This window comes from Drosophila miranda (genome assembly GCF_003369915.1).
Source record: "Drosophila miranda strain MSH22 chromosome Y unlocalized genomic scaffold, D.miranda_PacBio2.1 Contig_Y1_pilon, whole genome shotgun sequence".
NCBI classification, from domain to species: domain Eukaryota; kingdom Metazoa; phylum Arthropoda; class Insecta; order Diptera; family Drosophilidae; genus Drosophila; species Drosophila miranda.
This window is the reverse complement of record NW_022881603.1, coordinates 3461527-3489239: the sequence shown is the minus strand read 5'-3', so window position 1 is coordinate 3489239 and position 27713 is coordinate 3461527. Positions and strand designations below refer to the sequence as shown.

General features: G+C 43.0%; 4 protein-coding genes, 2 long non-coding RNA genes and 2 pseudogenes across 8 annotated transcripts; 2 read left to right on the top strand and 6 right to left on the bottom strand.

Moving 5' to 3' along the window:
• Positions 1-607: 607 nt before the first annotated feature.
• Positions 608-17250, bottom strand: LOC117189498 (23 kDa integral membrane protein-like). Of its 2 annotated transcripts, XM_033394634.1 has the most exons (6): positions 17146-17247; positions 15560-15687; positions 12597-12776; positions 12365-12526; positions 12099-12293; positions 11646-12027 (listed from the first exon to the last, which is right to left on the bottom strand). In XM_033394634.1, the coding sequence occupies exons 2-6, from the start codon at positions 15617-15619 to the stop codon at positions 11956-11958; spliced, it is 669 nt and encodes a 222-aa protein (XP_033250525.1). In that variant the 5' UTR covers positions 15620-15687; positions 17146-17247; the 3' UTR covers positions 11646-11955. The 2 variants fall into 2 exon arrangements, with proteins under 2 accessions (XP_033250526.1, XP_033250525.1); XM_033394635.1 differs by lacking the exons at positions 11646-12027; positions 12099-12293; positions 12365-12526; positions 12597-12776 and adding exons at positions 608-766; positions 830-991; positions 1055-1246 and having other exon boundaries at positions 17146-17250.
• On the top strand, positions 614-1071 carry LOC117189499. Its single transcript, XR_004473420.1, has 2 exons — positions 614-696; positions 752-1071. It is a non-coding gene; the product is annotated as an uncharacterized LOC117189499 (long non-coding RNA).
• On the bottom strand, positions 3101-3956 carry LOC117189500. Its single transcript, XR_004473421.1, has 4 exons — positions 3849-3956; positions 3556-3738; positions 3279-3489; positions 3101-3222 (listed from the first exon to the last, which is right to left on the bottom strand). It is a non-coding gene; the product is annotated as an uncharacterized LOC117189500 (long non-coding RNA).
• LOC108159370 (23 kDa integral membrane protein) lies at positions 4017-9611 on the bottom strand. The gene is made up of 3 exons (XM_017292598.2): positions 9529-9611; positions 4606-4797; positions 4017-4552 (listed from the first exon to the last, which is right to left on the bottom strand). Exons 1-3 carry the CDS (start codon positions 9586-9588, stop codon positions 4115-4117), a joined length of 690 nt encoding a protein of 229 aa, XP_017148087.2. The 5' UTR covers positions 9589-9611; the 3' UTR covers positions 4017-4114.
• Positions 5006-6249, top strand: LOC117189495 (putative nuclease HARBI1). Its single transcript, XM_033394633.1, has 2 exons — positions 5006-5191; positions 5245-6249. The coding sequence occupies exons 1-2, from the start codon at positions 5073-5075 to the stop codon at positions 6164-6166; spliced, it is 1041 nt and encodes a 346-aa protein (XP_033250524.1). The 5' UTR covers positions 5006-5072; the 3' UTR covers positions 6167-6249.
• On the bottom strand, positions 6185-10886 carry LOC108159375 (23 kDa integral membrane protein). 2 transcript variants are annotated; one of them, XM_033394637.1, is made up of 5 exons: positions 10722-10886; positions 10493-10657; positions 9529-10430; positions 6800-6980; positions 6185-6743 (listed from the first exon to the last, which is right to left on the bottom strand). In XM_033394637.1, exons 1-3 carry the CDS (start codon positions 10752-10754, stop codon positions 10176-10178), a joined length of 453 nt encoding a protein of 150 aa, XP_033250528.1. In that variant the 5' UTR covers positions 10755-10886; the 3' UTR covers positions 6185-6743; positions 6800-6980; positions 9529-10175. The 2 variants fall into 2 exon arrangements, with proteins under 2 accessions (XP_033250528.1, XP_033250527.1); XM_033394636.1 differs by lacking the exons at positions 9529-10430; positions 10493-10657; positions 10722-10886 and adding an exon at positions 7043-7204.
• Positions 15756-16834, bottom strand: LOC117189497 (annotated as a pseudogene).
• Positions 17251-18799: 1549 nt separating the features above from the next.
• Positions 18800-21153, bottom strand: LOC117190202 (annotated as a pseudogene).
• Positions 21154-27713: the final 6560 nt, after the last annotated feature.

Genomic DNA, 27713 nt, shown 5'->3' with positions numbered 1-27713 from the left:
TTCATTCTCAGTGTGCAGAGCCTATTACCCGATTCAAGTTCTGTTATCGATTGAAATTGTTTGAAAGTGATTGTAATAAAATGTATTCCATAAAAATGTATTCAATAAGTAAGTAAGTACGATCTGTGAGCGAAAATTAAAAAAAAAAACCTGAATCGGTAAATCAAACAAGATGCCGCTCGCTAAGTTTTCCCTACCTCCTCATTTATTATACTATGGTTCAGTGCTGCAAAAATATCGTTGTCATTTTGTAGATATGTTTTTAGATAGCTTTAATTAAAGCTGCGCGCTAAAGTCCAGAGCTGAACTTTTTTTTAAATAAATGCTGCCTTCTTATGAACTTGAAAACGTACGTATTTCAAGTGTATTACGTTTTATTTAACTCATGAAATAGTTGAATAGGAGATGTTTCTTAGCAGTTAATACTTTGGAGCTTAATAGTTCTGGCGTCTCGCTGAGTTGCGCGTTTGATTTGCCATGCAACAACCAAATATAAAGGCCACGAGCTGTGAAAAATATAATTATTCTTATCAGTAAAGTAAAGTAGTGTAGGACAAGGGCAATTTACCTCAATGGCTGTGACACCCAGACCGGCGTATTTGATAATATTCACGTTGGTATCTCAGAACGAGTCAACCGCGTCCAAGCATCCAGGGCGCAGCATGACCGACGTCAGTCCACAAGTACCATTGCTGGGTGAGTCACAGCAGGAAGCTGGGTATGAGACGCCGTAATCGTAGAATCTATGCAGACCGCAGCACTTGAACTGCAAACAAATAAACATGGATGATACAAGTAGTTCCATTTGCTTTCCGCGGCTCCAACTTACGGTGCGCTGCATGGTGTCCAGGAGAATGCTGTCCGTCTTGCGCTGCTGCCAAATAGTCTCCACAATTTTCTCCAGGGATTGCTGGATCTGTACATAGTCCACCCAAACGTAGATGATCAAAACCAGCTGACTGATCAGCAGGACCATCATCACACTGGAGTACTGCGATGAGGAAGTAAAATGGGTTACATTTATTCGATGTTTAAGTAATAAATTTCAACTTACCGTGGTCAGACAACAAGCATCCTCGCGAATGGCTCCACAGCAGCCCATGAACGCCACGAGGAAGATGAGGCAGCCCAGGACCAGGATTATGATGGCCACGCTGTTGGCTGTGAAAGTCTCATCCATGCTCGAAAAGTCTTTGATGATGGAGACCATAATGGAACCGAATGTGATGAGTAAAATGCCACATATCTGCAAAAAAGTGCAAATTGTTTTGCTTAGTCAAACTCGTTGATAAACAGTCACCGCAGCTATGAATCAAGCGAGGGCTAAAATTAGTTGTATAACAACAGTCATAATATTTTTACGACGGATGGAGCCAAAAATTAGAATGATATAGTTTCATTATTTTTTAAGTGTGAAAAAGAGTATTTTTTAGTCGAAATGTTCGTAGTAGCAGTAGTTTCTGAGCCGCATCACTCAAGTATGACCAATACTTGAAACAGGAAAAATATTTTATCACAATAGGAAATGCACTCGGGGTTTTGCATCTGTGTGGAGAATAGCTCTTGCGCTATCTACGATCACGAAATTACGAGTATTACTCATGCCCCCCCCCCCCCCATCCCCTCCTTATCATTGTTGAGTACACTGTTTTTTGTCGTGACATCTGTTTCGGCCCATTAACCGTAATTGCGTTCATCATTGGCATGCGATGATTTATTTAATGAATTCTACATTTTTAAACCAATTTTTACCCACTACCTACGATATAAAAGCAGATAAGACAACGCATGGAAATAGTATCCAGGGTGGGGCAAACGCAAACAGGCTCATGTTGGAGACTTAATTTGTCTTTGTACATATCACTTGTGCGATAAGATATAAATCCGATATAACCGAGAATCAAATCGACGAAAGCTTTTCAAGCACCTATTCAAATAAGATTGCAACAAAGCTTTATCTTCCACCCAAAAGTATGTTGCATTTTATTGCATCGATCATACGTTAACTTAAGGTCAGGGCGTTTTTAGTTATTTCCAATCCCAGCGTAGGTAAGCACTCAAGCTGGGGTTTTAAGTAATTCTTGGGGTGAACTCAATATTTATCTTTGCGAGGCATGAGCGACGAGTCAGTTTTGCAGCCGCCTAGCCGCCTAACTAAAAAAGAGACCCAAAATGTTACACTCTAGAGAGGAATAAGAACTATAAAGTTCAAACGCTCAAGATAATTAGTATAAAATAGTAAATATAAATATAAATAGTATAATATAGTAAAATTGGTTTACTTTTATTTATTTTATTTTCTTTTCTAAAGGAAAGAGATCGAAAATTTGTTTCCTAGTTTTCTACTCGAGAATCGGCATGAGATGCGAAGCGAAGAGAACACTCAGAGAAGCATAAATAAAAGAGGGGGAACGTTGTGAGTAGCTGCGGCGACCGCAACTCTACATTTATACCCAATACTTAGTCAGTATGGCTCTCCTCCGGCAGACGCCGCGAATATTAAGCGACACGACAAAGAGTGCGTGCGAGAGAGACAGAAAATCAGTCTGAGCGTGTCGGGCGCTGCGTAGCCACTGCAAATTGATTTGTTCCTTTTGGCTATAAAAATGATCCAGATTCAACAATCTGATAGATATTGTTCTTCTCTAACTTGCGCGTTTTTAGTTTTCTCGTATCTTCGATCGTGTGTGTTAGAAAAATACAGAGCGAGAAAAAATAAAATTGTTTTCTTCATTCTGGCTATAATAACGATACGATCTGGTTCACATTCTGCAGTCTAGAAGATATTGTCATTCTCTATTATTCTGTGTTTTTGATTTTCTCTTGAATTCAAAAATGTGTATGACAGATTCTCGTCCTTTGTAGGGCGGGAAATATCACAGCAGTCTGTATACAAAATGTCGTTGCTCTATTTTTAATAGTCTTTAAGAACTAGGCGCTCATAGGGACGGATAGACAGACATTGCTCAATTGACTCGGCTATTGATGCTGATCACGGGGGATCACACGTCCATTTTCACCACAAATCCCATATACCCCTATACTCATTTTGAGTATCGGGTATAAAAAGAATCGCCACATTATGAACCATTTTTATAATTTAATACAATTTACAACTTCCTAAAAGTTAAAAATTAAATCCTTGCTATTCCTTAGGTACTGAGTTCTTTCTGCGTTGCGACCGGAATCCGCCACATAACAGCCAATTGCAAATGTAAGAAACTGCGAAAGAAAATTGTCATCAGTATCTGACCGGCGTGGAATTTTAGGAACATTACCTCAAAATGTTGGCACACATATTCCAAGACTAAAACATAGCCTCCCGGCAATGGTTTAGCTCCATATCACCCCCATGGATGGGTATATTGAAACAGGAGGCGGGATATTTGGGATATGAATACGAAGACATGTGCATTTTAGGGCCCAGCTCCATCCATAAGTAGGAGACGAAATATGGATTAACAAAAGCATTAGGTTCAGAACGGAGTACTAAAAGAAAGAAAAACTCAATTATTTAAGTTGTTATTCTATTTTCTACAGCTATTTTTATCTTACAAAGGTTATAACGCTCGGCTTTTCTCGATATAGTCCATAGCAGCTCTGCAAAGATAGAAGAATCATGGCGGATCCAAGGACCACAACCGTAATGGGGACAATCTGGGTATCATCTATAATCGAATAATCCCTGATCACGCTGATCATAAACGACCCTACTGTGATGTACAAAAAACCAAAGCACTGTAAGTGAAAGAAAGCGAATCCATAATTACTTCTTTGAATGATTTAATTTGGATGATCGAACAGTTTTCTCTTAAACCGATCTTTAATGAACATTTGACGATTCCCACCGAGAATAATATGTTCAATATAACCATCACACTTATAACACTTTGTGCATCTCGGTCCATTGCTGCAGAATTTTGAGGAGAGATTCTTTTGACCCGCTATGCTTCGTATTCCCGTTGCAACTGAATTTGCCTGGGGATAAAGTACGTTACTTGAGAGAAACGAGTGGATTTCTTATCGCTTGGGGAATACTCAGTGGCCAGTAGAAATCTTTATTATTGCATGGACATTAATATACGTATGCTATGGAAATTGATTCTCTCGCTGTCTAGGCGGACACTTGCCTGCCAGCATTCTCGCGGCGCATGCAGTTGGACAGGGCGCCGGCGAAGATGAAGACCAGCAATTCGAATAAGACAATGCCCAGGCCTGACCAGCGGATGATGTCCATGTTGTCGTACCAGAACTCCTCGAACTTGTCATTGCAGCCAGGCTTTGTCTCATAAATTTGGGACGAGCAGGAGGTCTGACGGTTGGCAAAGCCGCAGCAGGTGCCGGGCACCGTCTGGTTACCGTAATTGGCATAGCCAGTGTTACCACAACAGTTGAAGGTCACTTCCAGCACGACGAACGCTTCGGAGTCATTTGTGTTCCATAGCGATGTGACCAGGCTTCTCATGTCGTTCAGGAAGGCCGTTCTGTTGACGAACACCCAGCAGGTGAGCACCAGTTGAAGGATGAAGAGCACGAAGATCATGCTGGTGTACTGCGAAATAGATTTGGTTTAACTAAAGCTTCCATTCAACAAGGAGTACTTACTGCTCCCGTCATACAAGCGCTCTGCCTGAACAGGCCGTAGCAGCCGAAGAAGGAGACGACAAAGATCAGGGCTCCAATCACGGTAATGCAAATGGGGATGGTGTTCGTGTGCTCTACCTCACTCATTCCGGCAAAGCGATTGATGTCGGCCAACATGATCGATCCCAGGACGATCAGAAGAATGCCAACGATCTGAAAGGAGCAGAGAGTGAGGGGGTTTTATAATCTCCATTGGCAGTTCTATTCGGGAGCTCTTAACTTTATTTATTACAAAAAAAAAGATAATCAGGCAGGCTCCGTTTTTCATTTACTTTTGCGGATTACGTTTTCAGCCAAAACGTTTCGTTTTCGTTTTTAGGTTCTCCAGTTTTCACATATTTTTTTTATCGATATGTTTCTTTTTTCATCGTTTCTGGCAAACAAAAACAGCTGACCTGGCTGCTTTGTAAAAATACAGCGTGATTAAAATGCCTTTTATTTATTCAATTGCTTGTTTTGAAGCAAAACGATTGCAGAAATTACGTGATCTAAGAAGATCTAGACATCTTAGATGCAACACTTGTGTATTTATCATGTCTGACGAACTGTGAGTAACAGCATGCGTATTGAAAATTAAATTGCTAATGGTAAAGCTTTCAGATTTGTGAAGTCATTTCGGATCGACAAAAAAACTTTCAAAATGATTTTGGAGAAAGTTCAACCCCATTTAGGTGTTACCAGGAAGCTATCTCCCTCTACGCAATTGGCTTCAGTAATGCGATATCTCGCCACTGGCTGCTACCAGTGGGCAGTTGCCAAAGACCATCATATAAACATTGGACGCAGTACATTTGGAAAGATTCTTCACAAACTTATTCCGTTGATGGACAGGCTGTTATGTGTTGAGTTCATTTCGTTGCAGATGAATAATCATCAATTGCAACAATCATATGAATATTTCTATCGAAACTTTAAATTGCCTCGAATTGGTGCCTGTGTGGATGGAACTCACATCAGAATACTAAAGCCTGTACAAAACCACTCCGTGTTCTATAATAGGAAAGGATTTTATAGCATGAATGCCATGGTGGTGTGTAACTACAACATGGAGATAATTGCTATTGATGCCACGCACCCTGGTTCCTGCCATGACTCCTTCATTTGGAATCACTCCCCTGCTAGGGAATATTTATCCACGACCATTAATGGGTTTGTTTTGGCTGATTCGGGCTACGCTCTAGAGAGTTTTGTTCTGACTCCTTATAGGAGCGCGGAGATAGCCACCTATCAGCACAGATTCAACATAAAGCATACTGGAGCACGAAATATTATAGAACGCACCATTGGAGTCCTTAAAAGCTGTTTCCGTTGCTTGCAACGCACTTTAAATTACCCACCAATATTTTGTTGCCAAATTATAAATGTATGCTGTGCCCTGCACAATATTTGTAGAAGACGTAATGTCTTAATCGAGGAGGATGTTCGATTTGACGACCCTTTAGACACTGAAAATGAATTCGACGACACTGAAAATAATGGATCATCTATACGCGATGAAATAGCTCAGGCCATTCCTTATTAAAATGCAAAATTTTTCATGTTTTCTTCTTTATGTCATTCGATATTCTTTATAACTAATAAAGCTAAGTTTCACAAAAAAACTAATAGGAAACTAATTATTTCGCAAATTTGTCCAAAATTTGGCTAAATTTGTCTACAAGCGCCTTTTGGACCTCGAGCTTCTCCTTCTCTAACGATTCCATTCGTTCGAAATGTTCCGAAATTTTCTTGGAAATTGCCGACATTTCATCCAGCTGAGCAGCGCAGAGATCGTTGTGGTCCATGGTCTGCGCTGGTCTAGTTCGACGGCGCTTCGGCATGGGCTCCTCCTTCTCTGAGGGTTCGTCCTTCTCTGAGGGTTCCTCCTCAATGGGGTCTTCCATCACGCACTTAACCCCAGTGTCGGCCTCCTTGGTCGTACGGGGGGAAGTCCATACGCTGGCCCACCTACTCCTTCCACCATTTCGTAGAGGCCACATAGCTATCTCCTCCAATTCCCCAAGCGATTGCTGAGCGAAGGGCCCTCCACCTGTAGCTCGAGTTTCTGATTTGTTTTTCGCCATCTTCTTGCGGATGTTTGTTTTCCAATCTGCCCAAACCTGAAATTGTAGAATTGAATATAGTAGTGTGCTACCTTTTGTTGTGCAACACATACCTTTTTCCAACCCAATGCGTCCTTGATTGGCGGCCCAACAGCATTGAGAGCGCCGCAAAGCTCTGCCCACTTGGCATCGACAACAACTCGGTCGCCCTTCACAAATCCTTTTGCCAAGTCCGGGTTGTCTTTCATAAAACCCACCAGGACTTCATCTTGAAGAGATGATTTATGCTTTCCCCTGGATATAAAAAACAAAGCGGTAATTTTGAAATAAAAAATTAATTTGCTGCACTTATGTACATTTTGAAGTCCGAATTAAATTGGGCGGGAAACAGCTGTGCTCACCCAGATGTTCTGTTAAGCGCATGTTACAAGCACAGTCTGAGCTGTTACATGCACATTTGTGCTGTTATACGCAAAAATTTATTACTTGCCAACGTTCCGATAACCAAATCGGAATGCGTCAGCTGCTTACACCAAAACGAAATTTGTTGTTGCTGTGGCCAATTTTGTCCGAACCAAATTTGAGGTTGGGTTAAAATAAAATTATTTATAAAAAAAGCACAAGTTAAATTACCCTGATATAGGTATCAAGTTTATGTTAATGCATCAATAAGTCATCTATTTTTTTCCTTTTGCAATTAGGGTTCGTTTTGTTGTATAAAAAGCCGTTTACTTTTCATTTCGTCAACAAAAATGTTTGAAAACGAAGAAATCTTGCGGAATGGGAAAAAGAGAGCCCCAATTTATGTGATTTCAAAAGTAAATCGGAAAACTTTTGTGAAAGTGAAAAACGGAGCCTGGCCGAATGTCAACTAGCTGATTAGGTCCTCATTTGTCAAAAGACATTACAAGCTGCCTGATAAGACACAAGCTGCAACACACTCATGCACATTTCCATGGGTGATAAACCACAGCAAAAACCCTATGATGATATCATATGAAACCAATGCCCATTCCATTGGCTTTCCAGTGCGCCATATCGTGGACTCTTTTTATAGAACTGATGTCAGATTTTATGCTGAAAAGATCGGTTTATTAAGGGACTAATACATCCGCAGAAATATGGCATATTAAAGAGTGACACGTCCACATTTAAAACGAGGGGGAACGTTGTGAGTTGCTGCAGACACCGCAACTCTACGGTTATACCCGATACTAAGTCAGTATGGCTCTCCTCCGGCAGCCGCCGCTAATATTAAACGACACGACAAAGAGTGCGTGCGAGAGAGACAGAAAATCAGTCTGAGCGTGACGTCGGGCGCTGCGTAGCCACTGCAAATTGATTTGTTCCTATTGGCTATAAAAATGATCTGATTCTGCGTTTTTAGTTTTCTCGAATGTGCAATATTGTGGATGCAACAGATTTTCGTCCTTTGTGTGGGCGGAAGGGGGTGGGGCGAAATTTTGAGATACACGTTTTATAGTAAGATCTAACAGGAGTGCGGATACCAAATTTGGTTACTCTAGCCTTAACAGTCTCTGAGATTTTTGAATATCCCCAGATTTTCGGGGGCGGAAGGGGGTGTGGCGAAATTTTGACACAAAACGGTCAAGGTCCGATATCACAGGAGTGTGGATACCAAATTTGGTTGCTCTAGCTCTTATGGGTTCTGAGATCCTTGAACTCATATTTTGCAATTGGCAAAACCGACCATGAAACCTGTTTGTTAGAGAGAGACAGGGCGAGAAAAAATGAAATTGTTTTCTTGATGCTGGCTATAGTAATAATACGATCCAATTCAGATTCCGCAGTCTTAAAGATATGGTCATTCTCTACAATTCTACGTTTTTGGTTTTCTCATATCTTTAAAATTGTGGATGCCACAGATTTTCGTCCTTTGTGGGGGCGGAAGTGGGCGGGGCGAAGTTTTGAAATATTTTTGTAGCAGTGACATATCACAGAAGTCTGGATCCAAAACATCGTTGCTCTAGCTCTTATAGTCTTTGAGCACTAGGCGCTGAAGGGGACGGACAGACGGACGGACGGACGGACGGACGGACAGACAGACAGGGCTCAATCGACTCGGCTATTGATACTGATCAAGAATATATATACTTTATGGGGTCGGAAACGATTCCTTCTGGACGTTACACACATCCACTTTTACCACAAATCTAATATACCCCAATACTCATTTTGAGTATCGGGTATAATAAATATTAAACATAAATGTATGCAAAATTCTTTGTATTATTTTATCTAAATTTAAAACATGTTTACAAATTTCTTGCTAAACATGTTTCATAATAATATAGAATATTATTACGATTATTATTGGTTTTACAAAGTTTATATTTTTATTTGATGTCTCTGGAATGACCAACTGGCTCTAGCTTGCGCCGCCTTGAATGCCAATTACAGGAACAATTGAAATATGAATAAAATTAAAATTAATAAATACAAAATATTTAAATCAACTATTTTCATACTAATGTTTAAAATGCCAGTCTACGATCTATTGAATTCGTATACGTTTTTGAAAAGTGTAAATATTAAAATTTGAGGCCTTATTTCACTGGGTATGTATATTTGTTATTGACACCATTTTCTTGTCTTGTATTTTTAGTTAATTATCAAAATTAAAAAAAATCCTTTGTTTGCAGTCCACAAAATCCAAAAGAAATTATATACATATACGAGTATCTATAGCTGTCATTAACTGAGCTTTGTTTTATTTATTTATTCCAGCAGGTTCGTGGCGTAAACTTTTCTTTATTGATATCCATTTTTTGAGTTGACAATCCTGTAGTTTTCACTGAGTTTCTTTAGTTTATGGACTCACCAAGAACACAACATTAACTACATATAATATGAAATTGACTATGCCCGAAAGACAACCCATGTTGACTTTTGTCTTTTCGTATCCTTTCGAGTTCAACAAATCAAATACAAATTAAATCAAATTTATCCAGGTGTGTTTTTGAGCGCTATAATTTTATGATATTTATCGCGTTCACGCGTCGTTTGCTATTGTTCGATTAGACTGGTCTTTCTGTTGGGCTACTGTTTTTAAATTGTCCCTCAGACATGAACGATATCGGAAAGATACGCGCATGTATCTTATCACTTTTTGGGGACCAAAAAAGCAAGGGACACAGAAAAGCAAACATTGGGTGGGCCAAGCGATAACAATTGGAATTTAGAAATGATTCATTGCAAAAGTTTGAGGGCAAACGATCTAAATATGGATGGAGTTGGTGGGGGCTTATCAACCGGTACACGGATATAGTTTCGGCGAAAACACCGACCCGTTCCGATTAGATAAGATTTGGTGGCCAAAGCTAGACATAGACATACAAAAAATATACTTGATTGAGCTTAACCTATTTGATTTATTTATGGCGACTGATGTTGCATGTACTTTCAACTGCATGGATGCTAGGAACTGAGCTACAGCTAATGGGATGATTCAGGCGTGGATACTCCATATCAGCGCTTCCTCATTGCACTGGCCAGGCAGCACGATACAATGAAGATGCCCAGCTCGAAGAGCGCGATGATCAGACTGCTCCATCGAATGAGGTCCGTGTTGGAGGCCCAGAAGTCGACGAACTCGCCATTGCAGCCAAGACGTTGGGTGAAAATGGCAGCCTCGCACACCTGATTGCGATCCTTGTAGCCGCAGCAGGAAGCGGGGACTGAAGATCCGTATTGCTTGTAGCCAGTGTTTCCGCAGCATTTGAACTGGATAAGAAATATGTTAGTATTCCCATAGAATATCCAGGAACTTCGATTTCCAAACTTACGGCCAATTGGAGGGCATCCATGGGATAACCCTGGGCGGCGTTATTCTCATTCCAGGCCGTGTTCACCACTGTGCTCATCTTGTCCAGGAACTTGTCGTTCGCCGCAAAGATCCAAATCGACAGAGCCAATTGCAGGGCAAACAAGACCAGCATACAGATGGCATACTATAGAGAAAATAATAACATCAGAATGGAATTCCGGATCAACGAGAGGTGCTCTCCAACTTACGATTGTAGTGCAACAGGCATTCTCTCGGATCATTCATGGTTCTGGATTTCTAGGTTGCACGGTATCTCGGTGAATATAATAGTATTTCGGCTGATTCCGAATGTCTCGTTTTATAATCCGTACGCTCGTTCGTTCGTTGGGACTGTTTTCGTTAAACTGAGTGGCTTCCATCTAGACCTGGGGGCATTATAATAAACCATTAGAGGTCCTCATCTTATCAGAGTTGGAACTTATCTCCTCTTGGAAATAAAATACCTTTATGTATAAGTGGTCCACTCTCTCGTTTCCTATCTCGCAGCTCATATATGTACCCATAAAAGTTATTCATGGATCTTATCGTCTTGCACTGGAGTAGATAGTACAATAAAGTGGTTGGAACTACTGGCAACCGAACCCGAACCCAACGAATGTACTCAAAACAGGTGTGAATCATTTGTTGGTCTAAACAGTTCGTATAGATACTTATCTACGAGTATGGACGGAATATGACTTCATACTTATGAAATTCTCACATGGGGGCAGCCCGTTCTCTTCTAAGATGAATCATTTACATTCCGAGCACTTTCTTTGCACTTGGCAATACGTTGTCGGTGGGGGCTACAAGTTGGCCAATAAGATGACTCATATGACACTCTGGCTGGTCGGAGTTCCGACGTGAGTCCCCCGTCTTATCGCGTTGATTTATTATTTATCAATCCAATAAATATGGTATACGTTCTGGGTGAGGGCACTCCAAGACGAAATACTAAACATTTCAATTAAGAATCTGACAGTTGGTGGGGTTTTTTCGCCTTTGGCATCAGATCCCTGTCCGTAGATAAGAAATCCCTATGTACACAGATTACACAATGTGGATAGACAAACCGACTAAATATAAACCTCTGTAGGTTAGTTTGTCTCATAAAGTGGGTCGAACGAAACAGAAACCATTTGAAATTTCTCAGTTTATTGCAATCTTTCGGTCAGGTGTATAAATTATTTTTTACAGTAATTTGTAGCACTCCAATACATCTATCTCTCAACTTACAGTCTTCGAAGAGCGATTATAGCGAGATATTAATGGGATTTCATTTTCTTCGTATAACTTGAGATTATGTAAATTTCAATGGCCATCTGTGTCAGGTGATCTATATCGATATACTCGTATGTATGTATGTATGTAAATAAAATTGGGCAACATAATTGGTACTTTCGGTTTCAATTAAAATTAGTAAGGCTTTCCCAGGTCCAGCACTTAATAGTCCGCGCGGCGACGGTAATTCCGGATGCTGTTCGCCAGACAGCAGGCAAACACAAAGCCCACAAACTGAAATATCGAAAGAATTTTTCAATTAAATATGTATAACCATCAGCGTTCTGCGCTGTGGGGGAACCTACCTCAATGGCGGCAATAACCAAGCCGGCATATTTGATGATGTCGCTGTTTCTGTCCCAGAACTCCACAAAGGCCGCCTTGCAGCCGCGTCGGTAGACAGTGTCCGGGCGGCAGTTGTTGGTATCCTTGCAGCACGAGGGGGGGAAGTAGCCTTGGAAGGAATAGTCCGAGAAGTTAGTGCGGCCACAGCACTCCATCTGGAGAGATACCAAAAACGAGTGTCAGATGTTTTGATATTTCAATTCTGAGGACGGGACTGAAAACTAACGCTAATCTGTATGGCATCCATGTAGTCGGCCCGACGGGTGCGTCGCTCCCAGGCCTTCTCCACCACATCGCCCATTATGACCAGATACTTGTCCTTCTGCAGCCACATGTAGATCACCAACGCCAGCTGGCCAATCATCAAAACGAACAGCAGAATCGAGTACTATAAATAAAGGTCGTGCACGGGTAAAGAGAGACCGATGCTGGGAGGATCAAATGTGAGTATTTCGTACCGTCGTGGACATGCAGTAGGACTCGCGAATGGCACCGCAGCAGCCGAACCAGGAGATTAGCAGGATAACAGTGCCAAGGACAATCATTGTGATGGGCACCTGCTGGGTGCGCAGGTCATCGATGTTGTGGATGTTGCTGAACAGAAGGCCTCCAAACACGATCAACAAAATGCCGCATATCTGGGAAAGATCATATATGTATGGTTTTAATAAAATAAAACGAGGGGGAACGTTGTGAGTTGCTGCAGACACCGCAACTCTACGGTTATACCCGATACTAAGTCAGTATGGCTCTCCTCCGGCAGGCGCCGCTAATATTAAACGACACGACAAAGAGTGCGTGCGAGAGAGACAGAAAATCAGTCTGAGCGTGACGTCGGTCGCTGCGTAGCCAGTGCAAATTGATTTGTTCCTTTTGGGTATAAAAATGATCCGATCTGATCCAGATTCAGCAATCTGATAGATATGGTCATTATCTATGATTCTGCGTTTTTAGTTTTCTCGAATGTGCAATATTGTGGATGCAACAGATTTTCGTACTTTGTGTGGGCGGAAGGGGGTGGGGCGAAATTTTGAGATACACGTTTTATAGATCTAACAGGAGTGCGGATACCAAATTTGGTTACTCTAGCCTTAATAGTCTCTGAGATTTTTGAATATCCCCAGATTCTCGTCCTTTGCGGGGGCGGAAGGGGTGTGGCGAAATTTTGAAACAAACTCGTCTCGGTCCGATATATTAGGAGTGTGGGTACCAAATTTGGTTGCTCTAGCTTTTGTAGTCTCTGAGATCTAGGCGCTAATGTTTTACTCTAAGCAAAGCCGCCTATGCTACGTGTGTGTTAGAGAGAGACAGGGCGAGAAAGAATGAAATTGTTTTCTTGATGCTGGCTATAATAATAATACGATCCAATTCAAATTCCGCAGTCTTAAAGATATGGTCATTCTCTACAATTCTACGTTTTTGGTTTTCTCATATCTTTAAAATTGTGGATGCTACAGATTTTCGTCTTTTGTGGGGGCGGAAGTGGGCGGGGCGAAGTTTTGAAATATTCTTGTAGCAGTGACATATCACAGAAGTCTGGATCCAAAACATCGTTGCTCTAGCTCTTATAGTCTTTGAGCACTAGGCGCTGAAGGGGACGGACAGACGGACAGACGGACGGACGGACAGACAGACAGGGCTCAATCGACTCGGCTATTGATTCTGATCAAGAATATATATACTTTATGGGGTCGGAAACGATTCCTTCTGGACGTTACACACATCCACTTTTACCACAAATCTAATATACCCCAATACTCATTTTGAGTATCGGGTATAATAATCAACTTTGCCTATGTTATTTGTAAAGCTCTAAGCTTTTCAACATCACAACTAAGCTCTGTCAAAAGCTTTAACAGATTTTCCCGAACAGTTGCTACAATACTCTACACTGCAAGAAAACTATTAAAAATATAGGGTACCATAGTAATTTGAATAATTTCTAACGGATGGTGGTGATGGAGCTCTCTTTCCGAGGCCTATCAATGGTGTTGTTCTGTATTATCTCTTATCAATGAGCCCGCTGCGGTTAATTTAGATTAATTTCTCTGATAAATATGAAGAATATATTTACTATGGCTTTGATTTTGTATCGCAATGCGTCAACAACTATTTTATTAGATTAGATCGGAGTAATTATCTGTCGGAGATCATAGTTTCGATGCATGACCTAATCCATTTGGTTGAGGGCATTATTGGATGAGATCTGACGAAAATTGCGACACCAACCATGTCTGAAAAACCAACCCATCTCCTCCACTTCGATGTATATCTGTTTGCCCATCCATCCCCCCCGACAAAAAAAAAACGAAGAATATTTAGTTCAAGTGTGCTCTAAAAGCCGACGCGTCGCCCTCCCTTCAGTTCCGTTCCGTGCGTGTGGGGATGCAGTGTTTGGCCAAGTTTTGTCTCGACTGAAATGGGGAGCAAGTTCACATTTAATTAAGTCAACTATTTTCGGGCGTGGGGGGTCAGACAGCACCCACCCGTCGCTCGAGTGTAATTACGTAACTTTACATTGAACAAATCCGTCAAAAGAGTAGAAGGGAGGGGTCATACTGCCGATGTTGATGTTTGCGTGACTGGAATGAATTCCGCGCTGCAGCAAGTACCAGTCGGAGTCGGATTCGGATCACACCTGCACACATTGTATCGCAGTCCCACAAAAACCAGTTACAGCGGAGTACAGTCCTCCGCTGTGACTTTTGTGGAACTAAGAAGTTGCTAAACAACTGAACAACGTAACTTTTTTGTTTTTGTTTATGTTTGAAACCAGTTATCCTCGAGCGGATGCCCGGCTATGGTACGGATATTTCTTGGAGCCAAATGTTATGAGCTCTCAAACGAATGTTCAACCTCAAACCAAACTCGATTTCAGTCAACCCAAGTAAACAGAATACCTTTTTGTGTATACAGAATTTACATATAAAAGAGCCCCCTGCTACCACTACGTCACGGGTTCCAATACTCTAAGATCTTATAGTCAACCCAAGTAAACAGAATACCTTTTTGTTTATACAGAATTTACATATAAAAGAGCCCCCTGCTACCACTACGTCACGGGTTCCAATACTCTAAGATCTTATAGATGGATAAATGCAGAAAGTGATCTATAATAAACTCCGTATCATTATACGTAAGATTTCATACGTAACTCTATCAGACTATTCGGAAAAAACTTGAAACCGAAATTATTGTTCTGAAACGCACTGTTTTTGGTTAACCGGTTTTTAGGCCTCAACTTTCTCACAAAAACTAAAACAAACAAAATATTTTCGTAAAAACCAGTTTTTACGGTAAAACAAAACTTATGATATCATATCCCAGACTAAACTTGGGGACGTACTGGGCTTGGCCAATGGCAGGGGGAAAATGATATAATCTATAATGAATGTCGATGCTATGCTTGTTTTTTACTCACCGAACAGAGCAAATTGAATATAAACAGTATATATTTAACCATGGAGATTCCGCAGCTCATTTTGCCTGAGATTCGTTGTGAGGAAGGTACGGTGTAGAATGGCTATCGAAATTGTGGAGAAGCTGCAACTGTTCGTTCGTGGATACAGAATAGAATGGAATTCAGAATTGAGAAATACAAATGGATCGTGCAGACGTAGCATTAAGTATTTTATCGTTTTATTTGGGAAGCAGCGGCACACAAATGCAGGGTCGCACACACACAGCCACGCACTGATGTCATCCAAAACAAATTCAATATTTTGTTTATTTAAAAAAATGCCAGCATTTTGATTCGATTTGAGTGGGAAAATTAGCACGCAATCACGTACTCGTACGGTCCGGAGTGCGGTTGGGAATCGGATCGGATTTTCAGTTTCATTTCGTTTCGTCAACGGCCTTGGAACTTAGAACTATGTTAACAATACGCTCGGTCAGTATTGGGATCCCGACAACGGGCGGGATTAGCGAACCAGCTCGGGCAGCAGCTTCTTCTTGGGCAGGAGCGAGGCCTTCAGCTCGTTGTAGCGCCGCCAGATATAGGGATAGCGTGCCGCCCAGGACAGCCAGGCTCCCTTCTCGGCGGTGGTCTCCTCGACCCGCTTTAGGTGCTTGTAGTATTTGCCGTTGCGCTTCACCCCGGAGGCCATATCCTGAGCGAACTTTGCAAAGCGCAGCTTGAGCAGCGTCTCGGAGACATCCAGCAATCGGTTGCCCTTGGGCGGATGGACCAGACAGAGCTGGCACACAATGTAGTCCTTCTTTCCGCCCTTGTTCAGTGGGATGAAGGTGGCCTCCCGTCCCACGAGGCACTGCTGCAGCCATGAAAGCTTCACCGGGAGCAGGCGCGTGTTGCTAGTAAAGATGGGTATGAGCGGGCGGTGCTTGATCATCAGCAGTGTGTCCTGATCCCGCGGCTGCACGCCGCTGATCTTGCCCGTGTGCATAATGCGCTCGTTGATGATGCGCTCGGGGATGTGCGACGGCTGCTTGAACTGGCGCACCAGATAGGCAGGTTTCCGCTTGGCGTAGGCCACCGCCAGCATCAGAGCCGAGGTTCCGTAAATTACCAACTCACTGCCCACCGTATCGCGTAATTACATAAGCCCTGGTACTTCTCCCACAAATAGGCTTTATTGGACTCCATTTCTGTGGCCGTATTCTATTAAGTAACTACCGCCTGCAATTGTTTTTATGTTGAGAGTAGTTTTTTATGCAATTTCTTATGACGTCATTTTACCAACCGAATAAGTCAACAAGGTAATATCTTCCACTATCTTACTTATATCTATATGTATTATCGCTACATAAGGCTAATTTTGCCAGATTTGTCTTTTCCTTTTAGCGCTGCTTCTTTTTTGCTACTAAACAGACTTTGACATGTATTGTAGGCCGGCGACGCCTTGAGTGCGAGAGGGATGGCGTGTGTGTGCGCGATCGTGCGCGATCTTGCGTACGTTGTATTTCATCGGTATATTTACGATATATTTTGAAAATAAGACCGTATATTTCGGTACAGAGAGTACAAAAACTCACTCAACAACACACCTTTGGCGTTACTTTTCTTCCGTTTCGTTATTTTTTTTTTGTACGTCCTATTTGCGCGCGCTCACGATATGAACTGGTGCCGACGTCAATAGAGACTGAGACGAGAGATCGCTTAAAAGCCGCCACTGCCAGAAGCTGACGCTGCCCAACCGCAACCGCCTGTTGCTCTTGCCTCACACACACGAACACACGTACGAACTTTGGCGCTCGGCTCCCCAATTTGTGTTGTGATGTTGGCGCGTAGCATTTTGTTTACAACATGTCCCCACAAGTCCCCACCTCCAACTTTAGGTGACGATGACATCGTTCAGGGGGCAGCAGCCGCTTTTTCAGTATTTAATTGCACTAACTTGTTTTGTTTTTTGTTTTGCTTTTGTTTTTGTTACCAAATGGTGAATCTTTTGTTTATTTATGCAAATTACCAGCGGCGTTTCGGTGGTTGTGGTGAAGGCTGATAAGATCTCTTTCTGCCTCTGCCTCTGGCTCTACCCGTACGTAATGATTGTGAATCGGCCCCGCGGCCCAAGAGATTGGGAGATTGTGAACAGTAAGATTTGAAGCCAGTTTTCTCAATTTCGATTCCACAAAAATTTATTAAAAGAGGCTTTACCAATCGATCGTGGCTAAATATCATCAATAATCAAATCAATAGGCTGTCGCTTTGAAGCAATTATGGCGATAAGGGAATCGAGAACGGGCCTATTTCCCCGCGACTTTCACGATATTGCGGTTTTGTGCACTGTCGTAGGCGTTGCTTAAAGAGGGAACAGGTTTGCGCCTGAAAGTATTTACGTGCAACCAGTTGGGGCTCCAACGGCAGTTTTCCCCACCCCAGCCACAAGGCCTGGTTGGCCCTACTATGGCTTCGGCCATGGCTTCCGCTTTTAATTACATACAGCGGGGGTGAGGCAGAGAGGAGGCGAGAGGTATCCGTTGTAATTGTCTGTAACTTTTCCTTGACACACAACAACAACAACAGGTATCCAAATTAATTTCGTAATCCAATTGTAGAGAACGTGGCTTCGAAACTTTATTTTTTGGATCCGAAAACAGCGAGCCCTAACTGTATCCGTCATATTTGTCTTTCCCGCTGCTGACATTGCTAATTAACAAGTGGTGCTCCGTACAATTAACCTTATGGCGTTCCGTATGTAAATGTATTTCCCCCAGACGATCAGATAGATTCTAGAAGAACAACAACTACCGAACAACCGAACCCAATTATTGACCATACAGAAACGATTATGAATCACTTGTTGACTATGAATTTCCAGTTTCCTCTCTAGCGTGGCGTACATCTGGCAAATGGCAAATTACAAATTAAGTAACAAATGGAATTGTCCCATAAGGGGAATGAAATGCCATTATGATGAAGGAAAAGCTCTCGGTAGCGCGGATTTGGAAAGCAGCATGCGTCACACTTGAGTTAATTCGCAAATTATCATCCCACTTATCCACCACCCCACAGGGAAAAATCTAATGAAAGCCCCCTCCTCGTTCGCGAACGGATCAGCATGGAAGTTGTTTCCACAGCTAGCCAAGCAACTGGGCTGTGAGATCTTTGGTTCTGCGAGAGTATCAGGCGGATAAATATTACACATTCTATATATACATACATATCAACATAGATAACTAAAAATTAAAAATCTGTATATTCGATTGGAAAATAGGGACGCCATTATTGTGTTCTTTATTTCGTGTGTGGCTAACCGCAAACAGGCAGCGTAGTCAATATATTCTCCATAAAAATTGTATCTTGATTACTGAGTGAGTTCATAGAAGGGGGTCTAGATCTAGATCTGGATCTGGATCTTGATGTGAGTCTGAAGGTAGAGCTAGTACAAGCGTCGTGAATATTGCAGTTGCTGTCCGGCTGCCGGCGGTACAGGTCCAGAGCTCGAAACGGGTGGAGTAGCCGTCTGGCCAGGCAGCAGCGACAGCTGTTGTCGGTTCAATTGCCCCTCATGGCCTGAGCTTCCCCGTCCCGGCGGAAAGCCTTGTGTAATGCTGCCATTAGTCTTGGAATTCTGTCATAGAAAGAGAGAATATTTCTGTTAGGCCCAACTGTTGCAGAGCATCGTCTGTTCTGTTCTGTCCCACTCACCTGGCTGGTGCTTATTTGCAGCACATTGGGATGCATTGAGAGCTCACTCATCATCGGCTTAAAGATCACGCCCTCCGACAGCAGATGCGGCGGCGGTGGTACATGGTTCTGTGGCGCACCGTCATGCTTCACCTCAATGTGATATCGTTCCGGCAGCTTCTCCATGGTCACCTACGGCTTGGACGTCGGAATGGACAAGCTGTTGGCGACACTGGTGGCCTGCACCACCAGGTCGGACTTGGAGATGGGCGGTTGATCCAGATTGATGTGCAGCACCTGCATCGGCTGAGCCTTCGGAGACTGAGTGTCGGAGGCCTTGCTCACCGTAGCACTGGGCAGCTCCACATGGTAGGCCTGTCTCAGGGGCAGGGCGTAATTGTAGATGGACGGCAGTCGGGCGTCCGCCTGCTGCTGTGTGGTTGGCGGCGCTGCGGTGGTCTGGTAGAACAGGGTGCCCGTACTGGGATACTGCGCCGTGGTCTCTGCAACATAGAGGAAGCGAAAGTGCTTATTAGACGTGGGGCGGCGGGCTGTGATGGATGCGTTGGTGCTAGTTTTGTTGCAGGTGTTCTATGGATGGGTGTTGTATCGATTATGGTTCTTACTGTTCCATGATAATCTAGCATAGTCCGCGGCACGACGGTAGTCATCGTGTTCTGCGAATCAATCGTAAACAAATAACGAAATGAAAATAAGTTGTGTGCCTGTGTGGGTTAGCGATTAGTGTGCGGAATCAAATGAGTATATCATGATTGGGAGGGACTGGAGGCTAGAGACTGGGGTGTTGGTCATGCAAATAATAGTACAACGCTAATCAAGTACAGTGAAGGCTCCCTGAGCATCGATTGTGTGTCAAGTGTGTTGTGGTTAAACGTTAATTCAAATCTGTCTTCGTCTGTCTTTGGCAGCGTTCACTGTAAGTGTCCGCCCTTGACCGCAGTCTGGCTTACTTTGTTGGGCAAAGCTGGCGGTGCTCTTGTAATACGCATGATTGGGGGCGAAGGACTTCGCCCTCGCTTCCCCGACTAGTTGCCGGGCGGTGGCTGAAACGATAACAAACTCTGATAAATTGCGGCTGATTTTAGCTGCCAATCGTATGCATACTTTCGCTAGTTGCTGGTGATGCTGTAGTCGCAGGGTCGGTAGAAATACCGAGGTGGCCACGGTAGCCGCTGCCTGTTGCATGGCAAACAGTTCATTCTCCTTGGCCTGCTTTTTGCGTGTTTCATCTTCGTTGAGCACCTTCTTAAGCTGGACCAACAGCTGGTGCTTCTGACTGTGCAGATCCGCTAGCTGCTCGTCCAGCTTGGTGATCTCGTCACGTGTTTCCTCCAGAGCCTGCTGGTTCTCGCGCTCCCGCTCCTCCTCCTCCCACCGCACACGCATCTGCTCGCAATAGGCATCGTCACCGCGGACGCTGGCGGCATTTTTGCGTTCTGCTTAGTTATTTTTCCAATTTTACCAGCCTTTACGAACAGTCCTCGCAGCAAATCACTCCACAAATGGTGTTGTGATTAAACGGCCAGAGGGAAAACGCAGCGCACAGTTTATAAATGTAAATTATTTTATGCCTTGATAGCGCAGTGTTGTCGCGGCCACGCAGTACTTGTTTGACTATGCTGATGTGCTCTATTTCATACAATTCCGGCCAAATCAGTCTCTAAACTATTTTATGGTATCTTTTTATTTGACTAAATGTGTATTTTGTTAAAGTAAGCACAATTTTAAGAGATAAACAATCATATTCTGCGTGTGCGGGGACAACTCTACCGCGCTATCTTTAACATAGAATTAACATGGACATTTAACAGTGCCACATCCCTGGCAGCCTGGTTTGGTATCACACAAGATTACTATATGCCATGATTTCCATAGCATGCTGAGAAAAAGGGTGAACCTTGCATGCCGACAAAATTCGAAGTTTTTTGCCTGCCTAGTATATAGTGATGTGTAATTTGAAGCACCCCAAAAAACATTCCAGTAGCTTAGTTTAAATGAAAAAAAACTGAAGCACTGAAAATTGTATCATGTACAATAAAAAGAGTAGTTTTTCTGTATTGTTTTGAAAAAAAAAAAATCCCTTTAGAAATTAGAATCTTTTGAGAATTAGAACCACGTCATTCACAAAGTGGTTATAATTTCTGAGCGTCTACTGTACTTCTAATTCTTTCATATTTTTTTTTATATGCTATTTATATATTATTATATGTAATTTTGTTGTTGTCGGGACATAAGGGTTAAGAGTATTGTGGAGATAATGTTTTTTATCCCCAATCGGCCGACTAATTATTTCGAATTAAATAAAACTCGGCGCAGAAATAAAATTACGATATGTTCTTTAATGCGTGACATCCAAATTGCAAGTGTGGCTTGCCTGCCCTTTACATTGCCGCTCCGATCGCTAAGCGCAGCTTCGCTCGGCCGACGTCGGTAGGCAGACGCAAAGCGGAGATAGCGAAGAGCGAGCTGGCAGAGAGCGTTTAGCAGGGCAAGCAAGCGCAAAGCTTTAACAAACAAATGAGTGACATAGACATAAGTAACAAACAAAATAAGCGGCTGAGGGCCAAGAATTAGGTGCTATCAAAGACTATACAATACCAAGATGTCGCATGAGGAACAAATGCTTTTTCAATTTTCGTTTGACGCTTCATGGTACGGGCGCGCGGGGCTAGTACTTCAATTCTCTTTAACGCTACCTTCGCCTCCGAAGTGCTACTCGGCTTCGGTCAGCACGAGCTCGAGCCAACCCAGAAATATGCTTGTAGTTGTGTATATGTGTGTATGTCCTAGGTCGGCACGGCCATGATGCAATTATACAAGGTGGTCTCGTCGGGAGCCGAAGTTCGTTCGTGTTGTCCCTTATCGTCAGTGCATGCTTGCTTGTTGATGATGAAGGTTGTTCACGGACGAATTTTTTGATATATTCTTAGCCCTTATGTCCCGACAACAACAAAATTATAAAAAGCATGTAAAAAAAATACCACAGAATTAGAAGTAATATTTATATATTATGTAAAAGAACATTTTAATATAACTAAAAATGTTGAAGAAAAATTATTAATGGCTGCATAAAATTTAAATATTAATATATCAGTAAAATCATTTTATTTTAAAATTTTAAAACTCACGGGCCTGCTAAGGGTTAATCAACATCAACATATACCGTCTCACTCAAACTCACTATACTATGTGCCCTTCACTCGCACTTATTGCTAGCATACGTTAAGGGACTAACTTTTGCCGACGAGACCACCTTGTATAATTGCATCATGGGCACGGCCATAAACCGGTTTCGCCCGCAGCATATACGGCTTTTAGCTTCACACACAAGCGCACTGAAAGCATGTCAGTGCTGCGTGCCGAAACCGTAGGGCAGCGTGGTCGCTGATGTCTTTGGCGCGGCACAGTGGGGACTCAGCCGAAATAGTAAAAAAATTGTATGAGTGCTTTAGATAAATTTAATGTACGCATCTAATAGAGAATTTGCCAATCGAATTTTCAAGATAGTTTTAGTTTAGGAGATATAAGCACTCAAAGTTTAACATTTTTTCAGTGTGCAAATATTTATTGACTAACTAACTAATTTAGCAAGCTGAGACGGCCAAAGGTCCCACTGTGCCGCTCCAATGACATCGGCGATCCGCGACCACCGCTTCGACGGTGAAGGCATTGCCGAACAGACGAAACCGATGGGCAGCGGGGTCGCGGTAGAGACGAAGTACAGGCGAAAAGGGAATTGAAACACCGCGCGCTCCCTCGAGCATTTTGGGACCTAATGTTAGGACCCGCCATAGAACAGCTTTTTGGTCGCTCATGCAACATCTTGGTATTGTATAGTCTTTGGTGCTATTTGGCAAGCAGCTAATCGGCTGGGTTCTGCTCCGAAAATTCACCCCCCGTTGGAAGGCAAAGGCTTTCAACAGATCCATCCTGAAGGGGCAGAACCGCTATTTTTCCAACGGCCCTCTTGAAGATGCTTGCTTGGGCGCAGCTGGCGGCTACGCTGGGATGATCGTCGAACGCAGCAATCGGCGCTTCTTTACGAAGGCGGCTTGTCGTGATTACGTCTTGATCATCGGGAACCTCTGTAATTGCATAGAATGGCAGGAAATTTAACAATGTAGAAATTGTTGAAAGTTGAATTTCATTTAGCGTGGATATGTAGGTTTTCAATATATGGAAAAGTTCGCGCTGCAGTTCCTGATTCTCCGATCGCAGTTTTTCCACTTGCACCTGGCACTCGAGCAGCTGCTTCCTGCATTGCTGCTCTAAGTTTTGGTACTCCAGCGTTGTGGGTCGAAAATCGTCAATAGAGATGCACGAGGAATTTTCAAAAGCGGCTAAAGCTGCACGCTTATTCTCCGAGCTATCAATGCTTCCTGATACTATCCAACCAAGTTTAGTCTCCTGCAATGTTGGCAATTGGGCTGATAGTCGAATCTTTCCGACGCACATTAAATCGAAGAACAAACCAGACCCTATCAACAGATCGATACGTTGGGGCTTGAAGAAATTAGGATCAGCTAGTTTTAGATTATTCGGCATTGGCCAATCCTTTGCGTCTACGCCGAAGTTAGGCTGCATTTCCGTAATTGAGTTGGTGACAATTGCAGCGAAGGAAGCTCGATAGCTTGCGTCCTGGGATTGTACAACTATATGTACAGACTTGCTCGAAGGTAGAATGGAATCTCCGATTCCAGAGATGTGAACATAAGACGAGCGATGATCCAACTGCAACTGATCAGCAAGTCTAGATGTTACAAAGTTTGCCTGTGAAGAAAAATCCAAAATGGCACGACATGGGATAAGTGCTCCATAACGATCTGTTACATGGACGAGGGCAGTAGGTAGCAACACGTTCTGGCTAGGCTGAGATTTCTGGATCGAGGGGGGAGGGCTAGAACACCCGCTTGCTAGAAGCAAAGTCGCGGCCTCTTGCTGGATCGATTCCTCGGCCGGTGAAGAGGAAGATGAAGCACCAGTTCCCGATGGAATGTGGAGTAGCGTGTGATGTTTGGCCTGGCAATGCCTTGTTCATGGCCTTTGTTGAGGCAGTTCAAACACAAGCGGCTCTTCTTTGCTTCTTTGTATCGTTCAAACGCAGAGAGATTCAGGAATGCCTGGCATCTAGATATGTAATGCTCGGAGGAATTGCAATGGTTACCATAGCTCGCAAATAACTGTTGACACTTTCGGCGTGTCTGATAAAAACCTCTCATTGACGGACACATTGAGAAAATGGACTGAAAAGACCCGATCAAATCTGTTTTTGCTCAACTCGCTCTTCGCTCAAGCAAAGACCGATTTTTTCACTTCTCTTTTGTTCCTGGTTTTCACTGAGCATCTTGTCGCGAGTGAACGAACAAAGTGTCTTTTGCGTATGTATGCGTGCTTGTACGTGTGATGCTTATGGCAACTATAAATTTTTGTGAATTCTATACGGTTTGACTATTGGAGCTTAAAATGAATCGTGAAAACAAAACGAAAATGTTCGTTTGCCAATTTTGCAAATAAATATACATATTACAATACAATAGCCCAAAAGATGCGGAAAACATGAATAAATAAACATATAAACGAAAAAAAAACAAAACACTTTACTCAGACACTTTTTGTTGTTCTGCTCATCTAAAGACACTTTTGCTGTGAGCGCTTGACCAAAGTGTCTTTCTAAGTTGTTATTGTGAGACACGATCGTGTGTCGGGCTCACCCGAAAACCCGAAACACAAGAGACAAAAAGTGTTCTGCTCAGTGAGAGACCGTGTCTTCGTGGTCTTTTTCGGTTTTGTCAGTGACGAGACAGCACAGGGAAAAAGTGTTGACCGTCGTTTGCGAGCTATGATGGTTACATATGGGGTTAGGATGGTCGTTACTGGAGGTGATAACGGTGACAGGTTTGTCTTCTCCCACCTGTTGACTAGGACTTGTTGCCATGGCTGATCCCAAATTCTCCAGCATCCGACATCTCGCTTCCAAAAATGAGGCCATGCTTGACCACCGATGCAATCCTGACGTCGGCAAGTTCTCTTCCCATTTCTCCTTTGTTTTGTGGTCCAGTTTCGTGCCTATGATGAAGATCAGCAGCCCATCCGAAATATCCTGCGGGGTCGCCAAGGTCTGAAGTGCACGCAAGTGCGAATTGATTTTGTCGCTGAGCGCGCGCAAGCCGATAGCTGAGCCCTTCTCCACCCCTTGCAGCCCGAAAATAGCCTTGACGTGTGCCTGAAAATGTAACAGTTTATTATCGAGGAGTCTCGTATCAACTTTCATAGAGATCGGTTGTGTCGCGCTTGTGCAAAGTTGTTTTCTTTATTCTGCTTTAGCGGAGCATTCTCTTGTGTGCTAAAAATAGCATACATCATAAATTCGGGTGCTGCTTTGTGCGGTGTCGGCAATTGGACAAAAACAAAAAACACATTTGTGAACGTTTTTACAACTGTATTCACTGCCCTTCGGGCAAGACATTCCCCTCAGTCTGCGCACAGCCGCACAAGAGGGGCAATAAAAACTTCGCTTATCAGCTACGGTATAATGAATGCGAATAGTTCATCTGACTCTCGGCTTAGAAATACATAAGCGGACTGATCATGAGAGAATGCTTCTAATATCAGGCAAATTACCTTCTGAGATTCGTTCTGAGTACCGTTCAGAGGCTGAAAGCTCTACATGCACAGAAACCACAACAACAGTAACATTCACTAGTGCCACCAACAACACCACCTACACCATGGCAACTGCTACAATAAGCAGTATCTGCCCTGCACTAAGCTTTGATAGCCAAGAAAACTCCATATCCACATGCCCCGACGACACTGAGGCAAAAACACTTCGCACTGCTGCCGAACGACTTCTGGATGCTCAAAAACGGAGAACGGGCAAAAGAAAAAACGATCAGACTTTGTCATGCTATTCTAAATCTAAACGAGGGAGCGGCGGCCAGGACCTGGGCTTGCCCCCCACTACAAGCCAACAGGCAAACACCAACAACAGATTTGCCATTCTTGACACGAACATCCCAAGTGATAGTAATAATGAGGAAGTTCGGATGAATGTAGATGCAGGCGCTGGAAATGACCAAATGGATGAACACCTTTATGAAGCAGTTAATACAGACCAGTGTCTTCAAGGAGAATCAACGAGCTCTGGTAATCAGCTTAAAGGCCCTCCAAAACCACCGCAAATAGTTGTCAATATTAGCAACTTAAATGACTTATTTGATGTCATAAAGGACGTTGCAAATTTGAATAACGTTGTCGTCAAAGCTAACCAGGGGGAAACGGTCAGAATCCTCCCCAAAGACAGTGATACCTATAGAGCAATTGTGGATTGTTTCGATGCCATTGGAAGCGAATTCCACACATACCAATTGCAGACTGAAAAGCCTCATAGAATTGTTGTAAGAGACCTACATCATAGTACCCTAAACAATGATATTACCGCCGATTTTAAAATGTTGGGCTTTGAGGTCCTTCACATCCATAATCCAAGCTCAAGGACTAACAAGGACGAAAAACTTAATATTTTTTTCCATTTAACAAGTCAAGACCCTTTGCTGCCAAAAAAAAAGGGATTGAAAGGATGCGAAAATCCACAGAGATTGCTCAATGTCGTCGATGCCAGGATTTCGGCCACACAGCCAAATACTGCCGCCGACATCACAACTGTGCCAGATGCGGTGAAAATCACCAGTACAGCCAACCTGCATTCACTGCTCTGGAAGCCATATGGCCAGTTACAAAGGATGAAAATGGTATCAGGAGTTTCTACGCCGATCAATGGGCTCCGCAAAGAAGGCAATTAATACGAACAGGACGGGTCATGTCCCCTTAAATAATCAAGTGGCATATGCTTACTCTACCACACTTCCTGGAGACCAGCAACAGTTTCCTACCTTGCAGTCTAGTCACAAAAAGGGGGCTAATAGACCAACAATACAGCAGCACCAGCGAAATATTGTTCAGCACCAACCTTTGGTAGGCACTAGAAGTAATACAGGAGCCTCCTACGCTGCCGTAGCAAATGGTAATTCAAATGCAATACCTGCTACACCTGCTCAGCGTCGTTTTCATAGTCTACAAGTGCATCAGCCCCAAGGATTGAATAACCAGCAACAGAATTCATATGAAGTTCAGGCACTGCTACAACAACAGCAGACACAATTTCAACAATGGCAACAACAGCTCCAACAGCAGCAGCATCAGCAGTTTCTTATGTGGCTACAGCAACAGCAGCAAGAACAGCAGCAGCATAATAGTCAAGCCAATCAACGCCTTGAAAAACTCGAAAAAATGGTTTTTGAATTGGCCAACATTATTAAGCAATGGGCTGGATCTAATCTTCAGCTCCAGAACAACATTTCAGCATCTCAATGAACCCACTAAATGTTCTCATCTGGAATGCTAACGGCATTTCAGGGAAAGCAAAAGAAGTTGAGCTCTTCGCGCACAAGAATAGCGTTGACAT